General features: G+C 37.9%; 1 protein-coding gene across 1 annotated transcript in view; it reads right to left on the bottom strand.

Annotated features, from left to right (window-relative positions):
- pla2g4ab (phospholipase A2, group IVAb (cytosolic, calcium-dependent)) overlaps nt 1-15,369 on the bottom strand; it is a 36,274-nt gene extending 20,905 nt beyond the window's left edge. Inside the window, exons 1-11 of the mRNA XM_037697847.1 lie at nt 15,233-15,369; nt 13,552-13,658; nt 7,601-7,682; nt 7,275-7,423; nt 6,790-6,903; nt 6,279-6,316; nt 5,673-5,817; nt 3,917-4,053; nt 2,402-2,624; nt 2,037-2,151; nt 169-306 (exon numbers count right to left, since the gene is read on the bottom strand). Of these exons, the coding sequence (XP_037553775.1) occupies nt 169-306; nt 2,037-2,151; nt 2,402-2,624; nt 3,917-4,053; nt 5,673-5,817; nt 6,279-6,316; nt 6,790-6,903; nt 7,275-7,423; nt 7,601-7,682; nt 13,552-13,569 (1,159 nt within the window). The 5' untranslated portion in view covers nt 13,570-13,658; nt 15,233-15,369. The remainder of the gene's footprint in view (nt 1-168; nt 307-2,036; nt 2,152-2,401; nt 2,625-3,916; nt 4,054-5,672; nt 5,818-6,278; nt 6,317-6,789; nt 6,904-7,274; nt 7,424-7,600; nt 7,683-13,551; nt 13,659-15,232) is intronic.
- Between the last annotated feature and the right edge of the window lie 291 nt (nt 15,370-15,660).

Raw genomic sequence — 15,660 nt, 5'->3', positions numbered from 1 at the left:
TATATATATTTATTTATTTTTATACTTTATATTTTTGCTATTTTGGACCTTGAGTACACAATTTGTTCCACCTGATGTACCACATGTGATGCAAATGACAATAAAGAACGTTGAACTTGAACAACAGTCTGCTTCTGTACTGAAAACTGCTGTGGTAATCCTTCTTACCCATCAGAAAGTGAAGAGGGTTCTCTTCATATTTCTTCACCACAGTTCCCATAAAGAACTTGCTTCCGAACAAGTCGGGCGTCATGAACGTTCCGTACTTCGCCATCCCAATTTCATAAGGGCTGAACTCTACCCAGTCTGCAGGTGGAAATCTCAGTGTTAATGTGCAAAAAATACAATACACTCCCTATTAAAATGTTTAGTAAATCTGTAAAAAATGGACTTTACTTCTTTTAAAAGAAGCTCTTTAAAGTCTTTTAGTGTGATACACAAATACAAAAGGGAACAGATACATTTCCTCTCGGGATTAATAAAGTATTTTTGAATTATCTTAAAATTTAAAAAACAACTCAGACAGAACTGCTGGTAATTTATCCCTGAGTATTATTTAAACTGCAATATAAGTTGCCAGTGAACTGGTTTATTGAGAAAAAAGGAGTGAAAAAAACTCTTTTTTTGTCTTTTTTACCCACATTTAAAAATAAATGTTGTGGCATGTGAGCTCTACGTGGGATAAATAAAGAAAAGCATGTAATTCTAGATTGAGAACAAGTCTGGTGTCATCTTTGAAAAGATCACTGTTGCAATGCACAATAGTCTCTCTTCATAAGGCACAAGGAACAAATAAATGGCTGGGAGTCAGTTTTCTCCCTGAACCTGGTGTGGGAGTGGGGCCCTGCTTGTTTTTGTGATCAAATCACAAGTAGGCATCTCTAAAAAAAAGGTTTGTTCCCACATTGCATTAAAATGTGTCCTTAGTGACGGGATCTCAGTTACTGCATGTAAATAAAGACGCAGCCAACAAAAAACACATACTCAGCTGAAGCACAAACAGAAAATCTGCATATCAACTTGTGTTCCTGTAAAATCACTAATACTTTACTTTCCGGAACGGATGTAATTTATTAGAAGTTAAAAAAATATATATATATATATATATTAAATGAATAATTTGTGATTGTAAGGTTCAATACAACATAAACTGAAACTAAGCCTTTTGTGGAACAGTGACCACATCAGGTGTCTCGTATCAGAGAAACCATTGAAACACACATTACACTGCTAAAACAAGTTATCTTTTCAACTTATCAACATAAAAAAAAAAGTTTATATAATTTCCTAAAGGGTTCCAACTTTTCAGATCAGTAAAACTTTCAGCCTGAAAATATTTCTGCTGTGTATTCACATAAATTGTTGTTGCATAAGCAGATTACCTAGCAGATGTGCATAATTTTTCAAGTTCATTTTACATGGTGTACTTTTTTCTGCAGCCTAAAGAGAAAAAAAAAATCATTCTGGTAATAATACGGCTGCTTCCCTTCCCTCACATCTGTAGGTTCTCCATTGAGGCTGCTCAGACCAGCACTAAATATAAGTCTGACCTCCCTCAAAGCACGCTGTGAAGGCAACTATTACATAAATTAATATAACTTTTTTTTAGAATATTACTGTATTTGAACTCATTGAGCTCAAAATCAAATGTATTTTAAAGTGAAAAATTATTTGAATAATTTACCGGTAGTGTTTCAATTTTGCTAGAAGATGTAGAGGTCATGACAACTAATAAAAGACTAAGAGGAAGTGCTGTATTGCCTGTGTTGCACAAAAGTAGTAGAGTCCACCATGAACATGCTCACAAAACTCAGTTCCTTGATTTAGCTGAGCTGCCGTTGCATCTGCCAACGCAGCGGTGACATCTTACATCATCACACCACAACCTCCCTGTTGCCAAAGTGCAACATTATAAGGGAAATGTGCCAGTGTTTTCATTTGCATGTGGTCCGACCAATTATCTGTAGTATCTCATTACATATGCAAAATAGATCAGGTGTGTGACAAATAGATGTTAGCTTAATAACGATTGTTACCTGCAAACATGAGCTCTGAAACATCTGGCTTGACATGCAAACATGTGAAGAGTGGGAGAGGACTCTGCGCCTGGTTTATTTTCTCCTGGATGCTACTTAGCTTGATGTCCATCCTCTGAAAAGGAAGTATTTTCTTTTAGTTTCTTACATGTACATTATATTTATGAGTCAAAATTCTGTAAATGAAACTATAAAAAAAAAAATTGGTGTTGATATGTCAGATGTAAATTTCAAACAAAAAGGCAACAAAGAACCAGTTCGATGGAAGAATCTGTCAAAGATCCAGGCATCGTAGGTAAAATTTACTGTAAAAACAACAAGGATTTTTACATTAAAATAAACAGCAGCTGTAAGGTTGCTCCTACCGCAGGTACAAGAGTCTCTCCTATGAGCATACCGAAAATATCGGTAAAGGTAACGGGCTGCCCTGAGGCCTTTTTGGTCCACAGGGCCTGGATGTAGTTGGTGATGTGTTGGGGCATCAACAACCTCAGTGGGTTACCACTAACTCTCTTCATCAGCTCACTGTTTATGTCCTTTGGGCCTTTGTCTGGAAATCCAGGGTGAGAGTAGAGAGTGGACATATACCTGCAGGAATAAAGAAGAACGCTTTAAACTGTTCGTTGTGAGTCCTATTATACTGCTTTTTGAAAGGTTTATGCAGAATGTTTTGAGAGAAGTAAATAAATAGATCTGATTTAAGCCAGAAGTGCTTACTTGATAAAAGATTATTACCATCAGAGGAAGGCAGGAAGATTTGCAAGAGCAGAAAGTTGCAACACAAAAGGGCAGGAAATGAAAAAGGAGGAAACAAATATATTGTATTGTGTAAAAGCATCAAGAAGCCATGTTTTCTAAAAATCCTAATGTGGTCTAGAGCAATAAAAGCCCGAGCTTTCAGGGGGCCTTTTATGTACTTCTTTTATTTCCCCCCACTTTGGCTAATCTAAGATTACTTCAAAATATTAAAATAATAGCTGCTTGGAAGCAAAAAAAAAAAAAAGAAGTAGTTAAATTTCTTTCCACTGTACATGTAGCTGTGATAAAGATAAGATCTCTTTAGATATATATATATATATAAAAAAAGTAACACTTTACAAAGAGGTACACAAAATTTGATTAACTACTAGGGAACACCTATGGAACGAATCAGGACCTAATGGGTAGTTAACCAGTACTGGGCAACACACAACCAAGCCTTTTTAGAGGACTACTGGTTTGTTACCACAGAAACAGAGGAGAAATTCTCCATTAGGTTTCTGAATAAACCCTGCACCAGTGAAGTCACAGCTTGTAATGGTCAAAAAACTGTTTCATATTGATTACTGATTTTATTGGATTTTCTCTTTTGTAAACCTATTGATGAAAGACATTATCAATTTCATAATTTTGTACTGCTGTAATCTTAACTATGTTTCTGTGGTAACAAACAAGTAGTCTCCTAATAAGGCTTGGCTATGTGTTCCCCAGTAAGTACTGGTTAACTATCCATTAGCTCCTGCTTTGTTCCTGATTTGTTTCTGAGGCGTTCCCTAGTAGTTAATCAATTTTTGTGTACCTTGTGCATGGACTTTTTTTGGTATCCATTAGCTCCTGATTCATTCCTCTTTGGTTTCCATGGTAACTACCATTAGTTCCTGATTAGTTGCTCTTTGTTTCCCAAGTAACTAACCAGTAGTCCCCTAATAAGGTTTGGATGTGCTCCCCATTAAGTACTGGTTAACTACCTATTAGCTCCTGCTTTGTTCCTGATTTGTTCCCGAGGCGTTCCCTAGTAGTAATCAAACTTTGTGTACCTTATTGTAAAGTCTTACCAAAAATAATTGTTGAAAGACATTACCGGTACATATAAAATAAGAACCACAAAAGTAAAGACAGACCATGTGGATCCAGAAAGGCCAGCAACATATGTGGCACAGTCCAGGATTCCAGACTCAAACAGGGCTTTCATCACACCAGAGAAGCCGACCATTGCACGAAAACCCCCTCCTGAACCTGCGATGGCTATTACCGGAACCTACAAAACACACGCAAAGTGACAGTCACAGAGGGAGGGAGAAAAGGACAGAGACACTGAGTCACATCATTAGCATTTACAAAGTACAACCGTGATCACAATTAAATTCATTCCTGCTCACTCTCAACTTGAGGAACTTTCCTCTGCACGGTGAGAATACCGAGCTAGCTGCATCATGTCTTCGCAGCATTCTTGTACCCTCAGCTATTTTATAATTTTTATTGTGCAACACTGGTTACTCTCAGGAGTCTGTTAAATCAAGCCTGAATTTTTCCATAGTTATACTCAAAAGGGAGCTGAGCCACGGTGTTCACAGTTCAAGGCAGTAAATGGATACTTCTTTTCTCTGTAGCTTCTGGTAGAATGAGGACAGGCCTGGCTGCAGATTACCGCCAGTACCCCTGGGCATCTCGCCAAACTACACTGGCGGGAAAGGAAGCATACCCAAAGATATGAGGGAAAAGGTTCAGGCTTTGTGTTGGAGTAAAAAAAAATAAAATGTTGAAATGGTATTTTAATCTAAGTTTGTGAAATGTCAGCAAGTCTAAACATTATTGCAGTGCTTAAAGTCAACTGACCACAGCGCTTTGATCTGTGTTGTTTTTCAGATATTTTGGATTTCTTTAATCTATTTCACTTTAATAAAGCTGTATAAAATAATCTATTTAGACATTGTGAATGCAAAATCTAAACAAATGCTGTGTCATGTTGTGGGGGAGGCTTTGGAAACCCTCTATGAATGGAAGGAGTGGGAAATAAATAGTAGCATTCTTGTTTTTCAAGTTTCCATTGCGTGGCAGCTATTAGGTCAATTTACATTACAGGCTGTTTAGTGGACTGAATAGACTGCACCAATTAGTTTCCCTTAGTTTATGTGGCTCTAGTATCCTTTTTTTTATGTTTTGCAGAGAGAAAGATCTAATTTATGGTTTGCTTGTGAACTAAAAGCAAACCTGACACATTAAAATCTCTGTGAACTATTGAGACGTGCTCATAGTTTGTCGTTTTCCAGGTTTTGGGATCTCCTGAGACATTACATCTGCAGCTTCACTTCGTTTTTTCACAACTATTTATCGTCCAAAAGCATAATTGTACAGGTTTCTGGCACCAACTCTACCAGTTCCGTTTATTTCAACGCTAACGCATCAGGTTTTGTTTAGTCTCGTTTCATCTATATAGCACCTATATTAAACAAGTATAAAAGGTAGCTGTCATGAATTTATTCTCGTTCATCCATCAAACTGAAATAAGTAATATAATAGCATAAAAGTTGGGTATAAATAAAAAATAGGTTATTTAGATAATTAAGTTTAAATGAGAATCAATCAACAAAATGAATTAAAAGCAATTTCCAGATTAAATGCAAGCACTGTAATTATGGTTAATTGAAAATAATTAGAATATAAGAAAGCAAACACAATGTGCTATGAGAAACGCCTCACAGTGATGACTCGTTACTGATGCTATCTAATCAGGTTCATCATATAAACAACACTGCACATCTGATTAAATTAGGTTATTACTGCAGACATTTGGAAAAGTTTCAGTTTCTGAAACATCGAAGCAATTCTCTTTATATATGTAGATCAGAACATAAAGGCCTGCCGCTCTGCGCCCACCTCCTCCGGAGCGCTGGGGAGAAAGCGAGGTTTCTCCATGTCCAGCAGCTTTTTAATGCCGAGCGTCACTCTTTCTCTGCGAGTTTGTCTGAACTGCTTTTCTTTGTCGCACAGAGCCAGGCTGAACCTCAGGTCCAAGTTTGTGCTGAAAAACCAATACAGCAAGAATTAGGTTTTATTTTATTTTTAAAAAATCATGTTTTATGGTTTCTGCTGAGGTGTGTTTAGAGTACATAACATTGAAAAAAAGCACAACTGAAATTTTGACACTGAAACTGATTTTTAGATCAGACAAGAACTGTTTTGAGGTGGTCTGGTGTTCAACATTTTCACGTCTTCTTCAAAAATCAGTTTCTAAAATGACTAAACCTTCAAGCTTTTATGGAAGCCGACTAATGCATCAACGGAATGACAGTAATTCATCTACACAATTTAACCACACAGGTATTTTACTGTAACTCATGCTGTTTCTAGTATGAAGCTATGGTTCTGCTGCAGTTAAAGGTTTAAGTTTATCTGTGACAGAACCATCCTACTCTTTAAAACAAGACAAAATATTCAACTGTGAAACGGAGTAAAACCACCTAAAATTATTTGTATACATACCAGATCTCCACTGTCATCTCCAGGTATACTTTGGTAGACTGTTAAAAGAAAATAATAATAAGTTATTGCACAATCTTTAGCTGTAGCCGGTGCCACTGCGGCTAACGTGAAAATATAATGAATTCAATTCAATACAAACTAATTAACTTAAAAGAATAAAAATTTCAATTGTCTAAAAAGACTTGATTCGTTCAAATCAGTCATGCGAAATAATAACCTTAATGTTAATAATATAATAGTTTATAATAAAATTTTCTGTATTTTCTATTTTAAAAATGTGTTATTACACTGTTCATAATTTTAAAAAAAACTTTGCTGTCAATTAAACATTTCCTCTTTTATGGTTGGAGTTCTCTGAATCTTTACAAAGATGAACATCAAGTTCATGCGCATTTCCTTGTAAACCATTATTTACACAGGAAGCCATTTATAAGAATTTAAAGCAAATTATCTGGAAGTTCAACCAGTGCTTGTAATGTAATGTAATGGTGAATGAGATGAGCAGCCTTACTTTGCCAATAGAGAAACTTTCCATCTTGGTTTGGCTCACTTCAAGCTTTGTGATGTCAAAGGACGCCGTCCCAAGAGTCTCATCCATGACATAATTAGCATCCATTAATGTTAACTGGTTGAAACAAAAAAAATACTGGTTTATGCTTGAAAAAAATGAAATAAAATGCGTCATCAACGAAGGCAGTGGTGATTCTAGCACGTGTTCAAGTTCACCTGAACAACTTGTGTTTCCAAGAATCATATTTCAGCAAGGTGTTAAATTAAGCCAACGGTAAACATGAATTCCAGAAAAATCTTCCATTTGTATATTTTGTTCCATGGTGATACTAAACAACGTGAGTCACTCTAGCGCTATTTTAAAGCGATGATGCTTCCAAATTACCTCATTTGATGCTAAAAAAAGTAAGCTGTGTTTACGTGGAATTGTGCTCGAATGCATCACTGCTTGTCTTCCTGTACTGGGCTATACAATGCAGGTCTAACCTCCAGGACATTGTGCTGGTTGGGGTCTAATATGAAGTGAAAGGTCTCGTTCCATTTCGGGTGGATGTCATTGTCTATGTGTTTGGTCCTCTTCCTGCTCTCCGGGGCCGTCGGGATGAACAACTCCACGTATGGATCTGGAGTATCCACTAAACACAAATACACATTCAACTCATTGTTATTATGATAATAGAATTATAATACAAATATAATAAAATTATAATAAAATAACCTAAAACCTACTTCCCAACTATTTTTCCCCTCAAAGCATTGCATGCATGCAACAAATCCTGAATAATGGATGTAAAATGTGTTTTAAGACTCACACAGGTCACCCAGTTTTCCTTTGGTAACGTTCTCTGCTCGGACCACCGTCACCGTAAACTTGTGAGAAAACTGTTGTTCCACCTGCAAAAGACCAACGCTTCAGTTTAATTTATGGTCATGTACGGGAAAATGAGAAACCACAGTGAAACAGATAGATCAAATCTGCTAGAGAAACAGAGATGTGGTAGAATCATATTGAGTGCAGATTTTCAGCAGTAATCATTGGGGCGGGGGGGGGGGGGGGTGACAGGCTGACTCTGATACTACAACTCATTTTGAAACTCTGCAATTCATTCCTCATCTGTTTTTACTTTGGTTTACATTGACGGTAAATACATAACTATTCATAACTATTGCCAAAGAAATGTGCAAATGCAAATTATTCTGGAAAATATTAGTTCAAAATATCCAAGAGGTGTCAATTTTATTATCTAAAGGAGTGTTTTATTTATTCTAAAAATGGTGGCAGATACCTCACTGGGCTGTGGTTGTTGGAGACTTGTTGGCAGCTCAAACTTGGCTCAATATTGATCCAAATAATGGCATTTTTGTTGCAAACTCATTAAATTCTGAGTGTTTTTGTGACCAGCGAGTCATGTGGTTCTACTTTGTTGGCAACTTTTTGAAACTTACAGCTTAAATTTGAGTGCACGGCTTGCAAAACTGTATTCTAGGCCAGGCTGTGGTGTAGTCTACAGCTTTGTAGTGGGAATACTGTGCTTAGAAACCAAAGTGCACCGGTTAGTACAATGAAATCGTCAATTTATTTTGATTTTGAAGCATAGTGAACATTTCCAAATTTCTCTGATGCTTATATTTGAATAAATGAACAACAAACTTTGTACAACAGTTGGCTTTGTATTAAAAACATGTTATAGAATCTATAAGAGTATCAAAGCGAAGCTCTGCATACGATATTGCTATGGAAGCGTGTAACTGCCGTTTAACATATCAATGACACATGCCTAATGATATGTCATGTATCACTGGGCACTTTTTAGTGGGTATACTGAAATTCTTAAGCTTTTCTAATTGGTATACTCCGTATACCCGAGTATCACGTAGACTACACCACTGAGGCCAGGGGTTCCCAAACGTTTCCATACCATGGCTCCCCATACAGCATTAGCTTCTGGCCGAGGCCCCTCTCACAAACCCACAAACAATGATATGTAAAGAAACATAAACTTTTAGAATGTTTTAACTTTTATTCACTATATTCAATTAATTATTTCAGCTGCTGGGCATAAAAAGGTTATTAGCTAACATGCTTTAAACACTGTATTATATTCCCACTGAAAAAAAAACCAACAACTTTTCAACAAACTGTTGACCAGAAGAACAAAACAAAATAAATCTATAAGTGTGTTTATCTGGAAATGACGATTGCCTGGTGGAAGGAATGGGCTTGGTGGCTCCTACACAGTTTGTCAAACCTGGGCTTAATGTCTGTCAGTGCCATACACGTCATTGTCCATGTGTAGACATGCTCTATGTTTTGTTTTGAGTACCTTTAAAGCCACAAGTTCTTTGTTTTTTTTGTAGCAGTTTCCACCACAGCAGGGCTGCTGGTCGGTTCCTTAAGTCTTTTTTAGAAACTTCTCCATTTCGTCCTTGCTATGCTAGTTAGCAGAGTAAAGCAGCTTGATACATTTGACTGGCAGCCAATCAGAAAGATAAGCATGGTGAAAAATATTTCAATATATTATTATAAAATATATTTTATAATAATTATGGTAAAATAGATTCAATTTTTTTATATTATATATATATATTTTTTATTGTTTTTGCTATTTTAAAATATTTTTTCCAGCTTTCTGACATGTCAGAGTAGGGTCCGTGTTTGAATAATGCAGAATGCAGGCAGAAGCAGGGATTTAATGAGCTTTGATGGCTATGAAAGGACAAACACCCCCTCAGCTCCAATTGTCTGCCCCCTTTATTCAGCCGAGTGCGTCCGTCGGCCGTTAATAACTAGATAAGCAGTCAAAGCTTAATTTAAAATGTCTGGGTATTTTATGTAATGCAGTGTGTGTTTATTCCAGTATTTTTCCAGATATTTTGTTTTCCAGATATACTGATAAGCAATTTTTCAAATGTGGGTACATCGTCACGGTTTGGGGTTTTATGCTGTTTTTGTTAATGTATGTGTTCCTGTTTTCATTGTCTGTTCATTGTTTACCATAATGCTCGATTTATTTCTGCCAGTGTTTCCTGTTCCTAGCTCTCTGTGTTTTTGTTATCTGATCGACCTAGAAATTTAGTTTGTTTTTGTTCCATAGTCATAGTTCTCTTCTGTTCCCTTGTATTGCCTGTCACTCACACCTGTTAACTATTCATAATCATTCCAGCTGTTCTCATTTAGTTATCACCCAGCCTATTTACTTATATTTTGTGTATAAGTCATCTCCAACTCATTGTCAGATCCTTATGTGAAACTCCCCTTGTCAGTACAGTGTAGTAGTAGTAGTTTAATTCCGTTTATTTATATAGCGCCAAGTTACAACAGAAGTCATCTCAGGGCACTGAACAGAAACATTCAGATATTAAAAAATATAAATAATAATTTAACATTCTTATCTGAGGAGTAGACTGCTTGGAGTTTAACTCCATCGCAGAACTCTCATCTTTAGCAAGCATGAAGGCAACAGTGGAAAGGAAAAACTCCCAAATGAGCAGAAACCTTTAACAGAACCAGGCTCAGGACAAGCGGACGTCTGCTTCAACCGGCTGGGTTTGGTAGGAACAGATACACAATGGCAGGTCAAGAATCACGTTAAGATAGAAATAGTATCAAATGAAAACAATTTCATTTTAGCAAATAATTTAAGGAAATGAGGTCAGTTTGTCCTCCAGTAGTGTAAGTCTATGGCAGTATAACACGCCAACCCTAACTATAGGATTTATCAAAAAGGAAAGTCTTAAACCCAGTCTTAAAATTGACCAATGTGTCAGCCTCACGGACAGAACCGCGAGTAAGCCTGCAGTCTGAGAGCGAAGTGCTCTGTTAGGAAAATATAGAATAATAAGATCTCGAATATAAGATGGACCTAGGTTGTTGAGAGCTTTGTAGGTGAAGTAGTAGTAGTATTTTTATTTTCTTTATTAAAAACACTTTTTTAGACTTTAACCTGACTCGCCGGTTTGTCACCTGCTACTTCTTCAGTCCTCAACTACCCACTACCCTCCACCAACATATGCACTTAAAGTTTACAAAGCTTTCAGATGAATTTGACCAAAGCCACATGGCAGCTTGAGTCACGTGATTGACTTACATTAGGTTAGCCATAGTCTGTGCCAATAAACAAAGTATGGCCAAATCAGACAATCGTAGAATCTCTGAGTTTAGGTGGAAATATAAGAGTGACTCTTGCTGCTAAACGCAAAAAGAAAAGTGAAAGTACGAGTATGACATCTGTCAAGAATAAATAACTGGGATCAAGCAGGGTGTTGGGTGGAGCGCTACCAAGTCAGAACTCGGAATATAAACATACGCAACATTTACAAAACTTCTGCCAGACCTGTAAGTTTCTACATTTTCTGTTCTAGTTTAACAGGTAAAATGTTTGTAATGTGAATCTTAATTTATCTCCAGTCCATGAAAAGTACCAAAATATCAAAATCATCAGACTCTTCAACTCCATACAACTTTTTAATAGATGACGTCATTGTTGGCTTATTTTCAGTCACTTTGGCTGCTTTCATAGATAAACACGCGGTAGTTCACAGCTGTTCACAAATGTATCTCACTCATTATTAGTTTAGGGACACCATCCATCCATCTATCCATTATCTTGCACTTGTTCCGAAGTCGGGTCGCGGAGGCAGCAGCTTGAGCAGGGAGGCCCAGACATCTCTTTCCACAAACACCTCTTGTAGCTCTTCTGGGGGGAGCCCAAGGCGTTTCCAGGCCAACTGAGAGACAAAGTCTCTCCAGCATGTCCTGGGTCTTCCCTGGGGTCTCCTCCCAATCGGACATGCCTGAAGCACCTCCCTAGGGAGATGTCATGGGGACATCCTTACAGATGCCCGAACCACCTCAACTGGCTCCTCTCGATGTGGAGGAGCAGCGGTTCTACTCCGAGTCTCTCCCGGATAACTGAACTTCTCACTCTGTCTCTAAAGGAGAGTCCAGCTACCCTGCGGAGGAAACTCGTTTCAACCGCCTGTATCCGCAATCTCATTCTTTCGGTCACTAACCAGAACTCGTGACCATAAGTGAGGGTAGGAATGTAGACTGACCAGTAAACAGAGCTTTGCCTTACAGTTCAGCTCCCTCTTCACCACAACGAACCGGTACAAAGTCCACAATACTGCAGACGCTGCACCAAACTGTGAATTTAGGGACATATTATTATTTATTTATTTATGTATTAACCTTTATTTAACCAGGCAAATCCCATTAAGATCACAGATCTATTTTGCAAGGGAGGCCTAGGCCTGAGGGCAGCCTAACATGCATGTTTTTGATCTGTGGGAGGAAACAGGAGTACCCGGAGAAAACCCACGCAAGCACAAGAAGAACATGTAAACTCCACACAGAAAGACCCCAGGTCAAACCGGGGATTGAACCCAGAACCTTCTTGTTGTGAGGCAACAGTGCTAACCACTGATCCGCTGTGCTGCCATTAACCATTAATATAATTTTAAAAATGTGTGTATTTTTTGTTACGTTACAATTTTTTTAACCAGTCTTCATGTGTACCTTTAATTTCATATAGTACACTTTTGAAATGAAAAGACACATATTTGGACTGTTTTTTAAGTAACTTATTTATTATTAGCGTGTTTTTTGTTTTGTTTTTTTAACCTGGACATGTTGTCTGTCAAAGGAGAGCTCCTGTTCGGGTGTCAAAATATAAACGGAGATGGGTTTGAGAAACCCGTGTCAGCTCTGTAACCATTTTGAAAGAAAATATAGCACACACTTTTTGAACATGTTCAACATGTAAGACCGCGAGCCCCTCGTGGTGCTGTTCACGAGATGACCGCCAGTAGTCACAACCCAGTGAAATACTACTTTAATCTTACAGCGACTCAAAGCAACGCTCTTCATCGAGTCAGTTCCTATCATCTCGTTTGACGGATCGCTTCAAAAGAATTTTCCACCATGGTATTTTTGTACCAGACAGATTTCACAGCTATTTATTTCAACCAATCTTTGCAGTTGCTAAACATATTTGCAAGTGACTCAATCGTACATATTTAAATTATTTACTTCCTGCTATAATTAATTATAGGTTTACTCATTGGTTACACCTTTTGAAAGCTTTGAATGAATGAAAATCAAATCGTCTGAACTAGTTTGTATTTGCTCATTTCCGTGGCAATTATTCTAGGCCCTTTCAGCTCTGAAAAATGTAAGTTTCAGCACAATGATCTGTCTATGAGAATTACTTTGTAAACAGCTTTTCTTTTTTCAAAAAATAAATCACATTTGTGATCCTAGCAAGCCAAATGGAAAGCAACTAGAATTCTATTTTGCTTAGAGAGATCTTTTCTTATCGAAGGACTTGTTGGAATCTAAAATGACATCCAGTTGCCTTTGTTTCAACTTGCTAAGATTACCAAACCTTAAATGGCTGAGAAGCTACACCTATCTTAAGATAGACAATCTCAAAGCCTTTGTAAAAAAAAAAAAAAAAAAAGCTTTCAACTGTTGTGTTTAAAATCTGCAAGTTAGCTCGAATTAAATGGACGTCCAACAGATGTAAACGAGCCTGGCATTGCTGCGCAGGCACTCCACAGATTACCCTGACAATCACTACAGTAGTAATCAATCTGACCTTGATGATGACATTTTACCCACTGTGCTTGTTTAATGAATGAAATGCATTCTTCTGTGCTGCTGTTGAACAAAGTCTCATCTGATCTGAGTACTTCTGTGGAATAAATGTTACATCTGGTGTCTGCCCTCTGCTTGTCAATATAAAATGAGCTGTTTACTCACAATTATATTGGAGGCCATGGTGATGTGTGGAGAGTATGTTTTAAGAAAGCCTTTGATGAACTTTTACTCAGAAGAACATCTCAGTCACAAACTGCAGCTTTCCGAGTCTGAAAAACAAAAATGTCAACGTAAATTGAGACTATCAGATTATAGGACAGTAATGCATAAAAGAGACGATCTACTTTTGACAATTACTAGGTAAATTCGAAAAGCTGCTCAAGTCAAAGAAAAAAAAAAGCACACATTGCTTTTAGAAGTGTCATTATTAGTACAGCCTTTTGCATCTTGGCAGGGGTAAGAGGAAGTGTGCTGAGCCACAAAGTTGTGATAAGACAACCATAGCTTTTGTCTTTTATTATCACAACAGCATTCAAAACCAGCAACTTAAAGGGGCACTCTGTAATTATTGGACCCTAACAGTGGACTCTAAGTACAAAGTGGTGTCTGAGCATTAGATTAAGGTTAAAATAACATTCTGATTAGGATTAGTGAAATGCATTTAGTTTGAATTGACTGTTTAAGATAGAGCAAGGCTGAGAATGCTTAGTGTCAGTCTTCATAGAGATATGGAGACAAATTTAAAGTGCATGTGTGCTGCATGCACAGAATGCCAGGAAAGGGATGTGCATCTCTGATGCTCATATTATGAATAAACAAATGTGTTGTTACGTTCACTGCAGTAAAATGTAAAAATGGGTGTGCGCGTGTTTGCAGAAGAGGTGAGACTTTTGAGCAACATTGAGGATTTCTCTTTATGAGAGTGGTGCACAAGAATTTATATGTGTGACGTGAGAATGTTGAGTTGATTTAGCCTTTTCCCAAATGCTCAGCAAAGCGTCTCATTACTGAGACTGACTGGGAGCACGTAGGGAGTCCGTGCGTTCACCACAGCAGTCACGTACTTTGCAACAGGGGTCCAACTTGTGCCAGTTTTGGAGCTGCCCTGGTTCTGCAGCATACAATAGGCACATGCAGGCTCTGAATGGGCGCCAGAATAACTCAGACCTCCCGGCACTAAATTTTCATATGAGGCTGCAGAGTGTAAAAAAGGGGTGAAAATAAAGCTGCCACAATGCAAAGCAGCTGCAATGAATGCACCTTTTAATAGACACAAAGCTTCCTCATATGCAAAATCACTTCCACCTGAGACACAAAACAAACAAACAAACAAAAAGACAGGGAGAATTAGATGCTTCTTTTATTGTCCAGGATGACTTTTACAAATAAAAGCAGTGCAGTTTAGCTGCACTGAAAACACCACCAACAGGTTTTGCCTGCTCCTTAGCAGAGCTGATGAACAAGGACTCACAAAGAGATGTGCAACTAGTGATGATGTTATTGCACTGCAGCTGATTAAGACAGTCAAACTTGACGACAGTGAAGGGAGGTGATCGAGACTGGAGATAAAATACGCATTCATTTGTAGAATAACCTACAAATAAGACGTTTTGTAAGTATGTATTGTTAAAAGTGATGTTTTCAGACAGGACAGTTAAAATATTACACGTTGATTTCCGTATGTAACAGTGTGTTTTCAGTTTCCTTGTCCACTGAGTGGCTAAAAAGTGAGGTTTCAAGAACTCAGTGCGCTTGCACCTTTCCCCTTCCCTGCACTTTTGAGACGTCTCTTTGATCCAATGGCCAACATTTTGTGTTTTTAAAGAAGAACGGAGCTACGTACCTTAACGGGAACACGCTGTTAACTAATAAATCCTGTTGAATGCTTCATGTTGAACGAGAATCCCGTTCCACCGCCGGAGTGAAGAGGAAGGAGACGCCTGTCGGCTGCGCGCAATGCGCACAACCCGCAGTCAGTCAGGAACTGGAGGGCTCTGCAGAAAAAAAAAAAAAAAAAAAACTTAGGCTATATCAGGGTGGTCCGCAAAGGTGATCAACAATTTAAGAAAAACACGACCCAGCCAGCACCAAGGAGCCTTGGAAATCCTAAAAGACTGACTCAGCAGAGGAAAGTGCGGCTCGCTGCGGAGGAACTCCTCTCCAGACACAGACCAGTGCGTAACTTCCTCCACATGCGGCAGCACTGACGACGATGTCTTTTCTCCCTCTCTCTCCTTCAATTAGAGATTAAGTAAAAGTAGACATATATAT

This window comes from Nematolebias whitei, chromosome 3 (genome assembly GCF_014905685.2).
Source record: "Nematolebias whitei isolate Nwh7 chromosome 3, NemWhi1, whole genome shotgun sequence".
NCBI lineage: Eukaryota > Metazoa > Chordata > Actinopteri > Cyprinodontiformes > Rivulidae > Nematolebias > Nematolebias whitei.
Note: the sequence above shows the minus strand (reverse complement) of the source record. Positions and strands in the feature narration are given on the sequence as shown.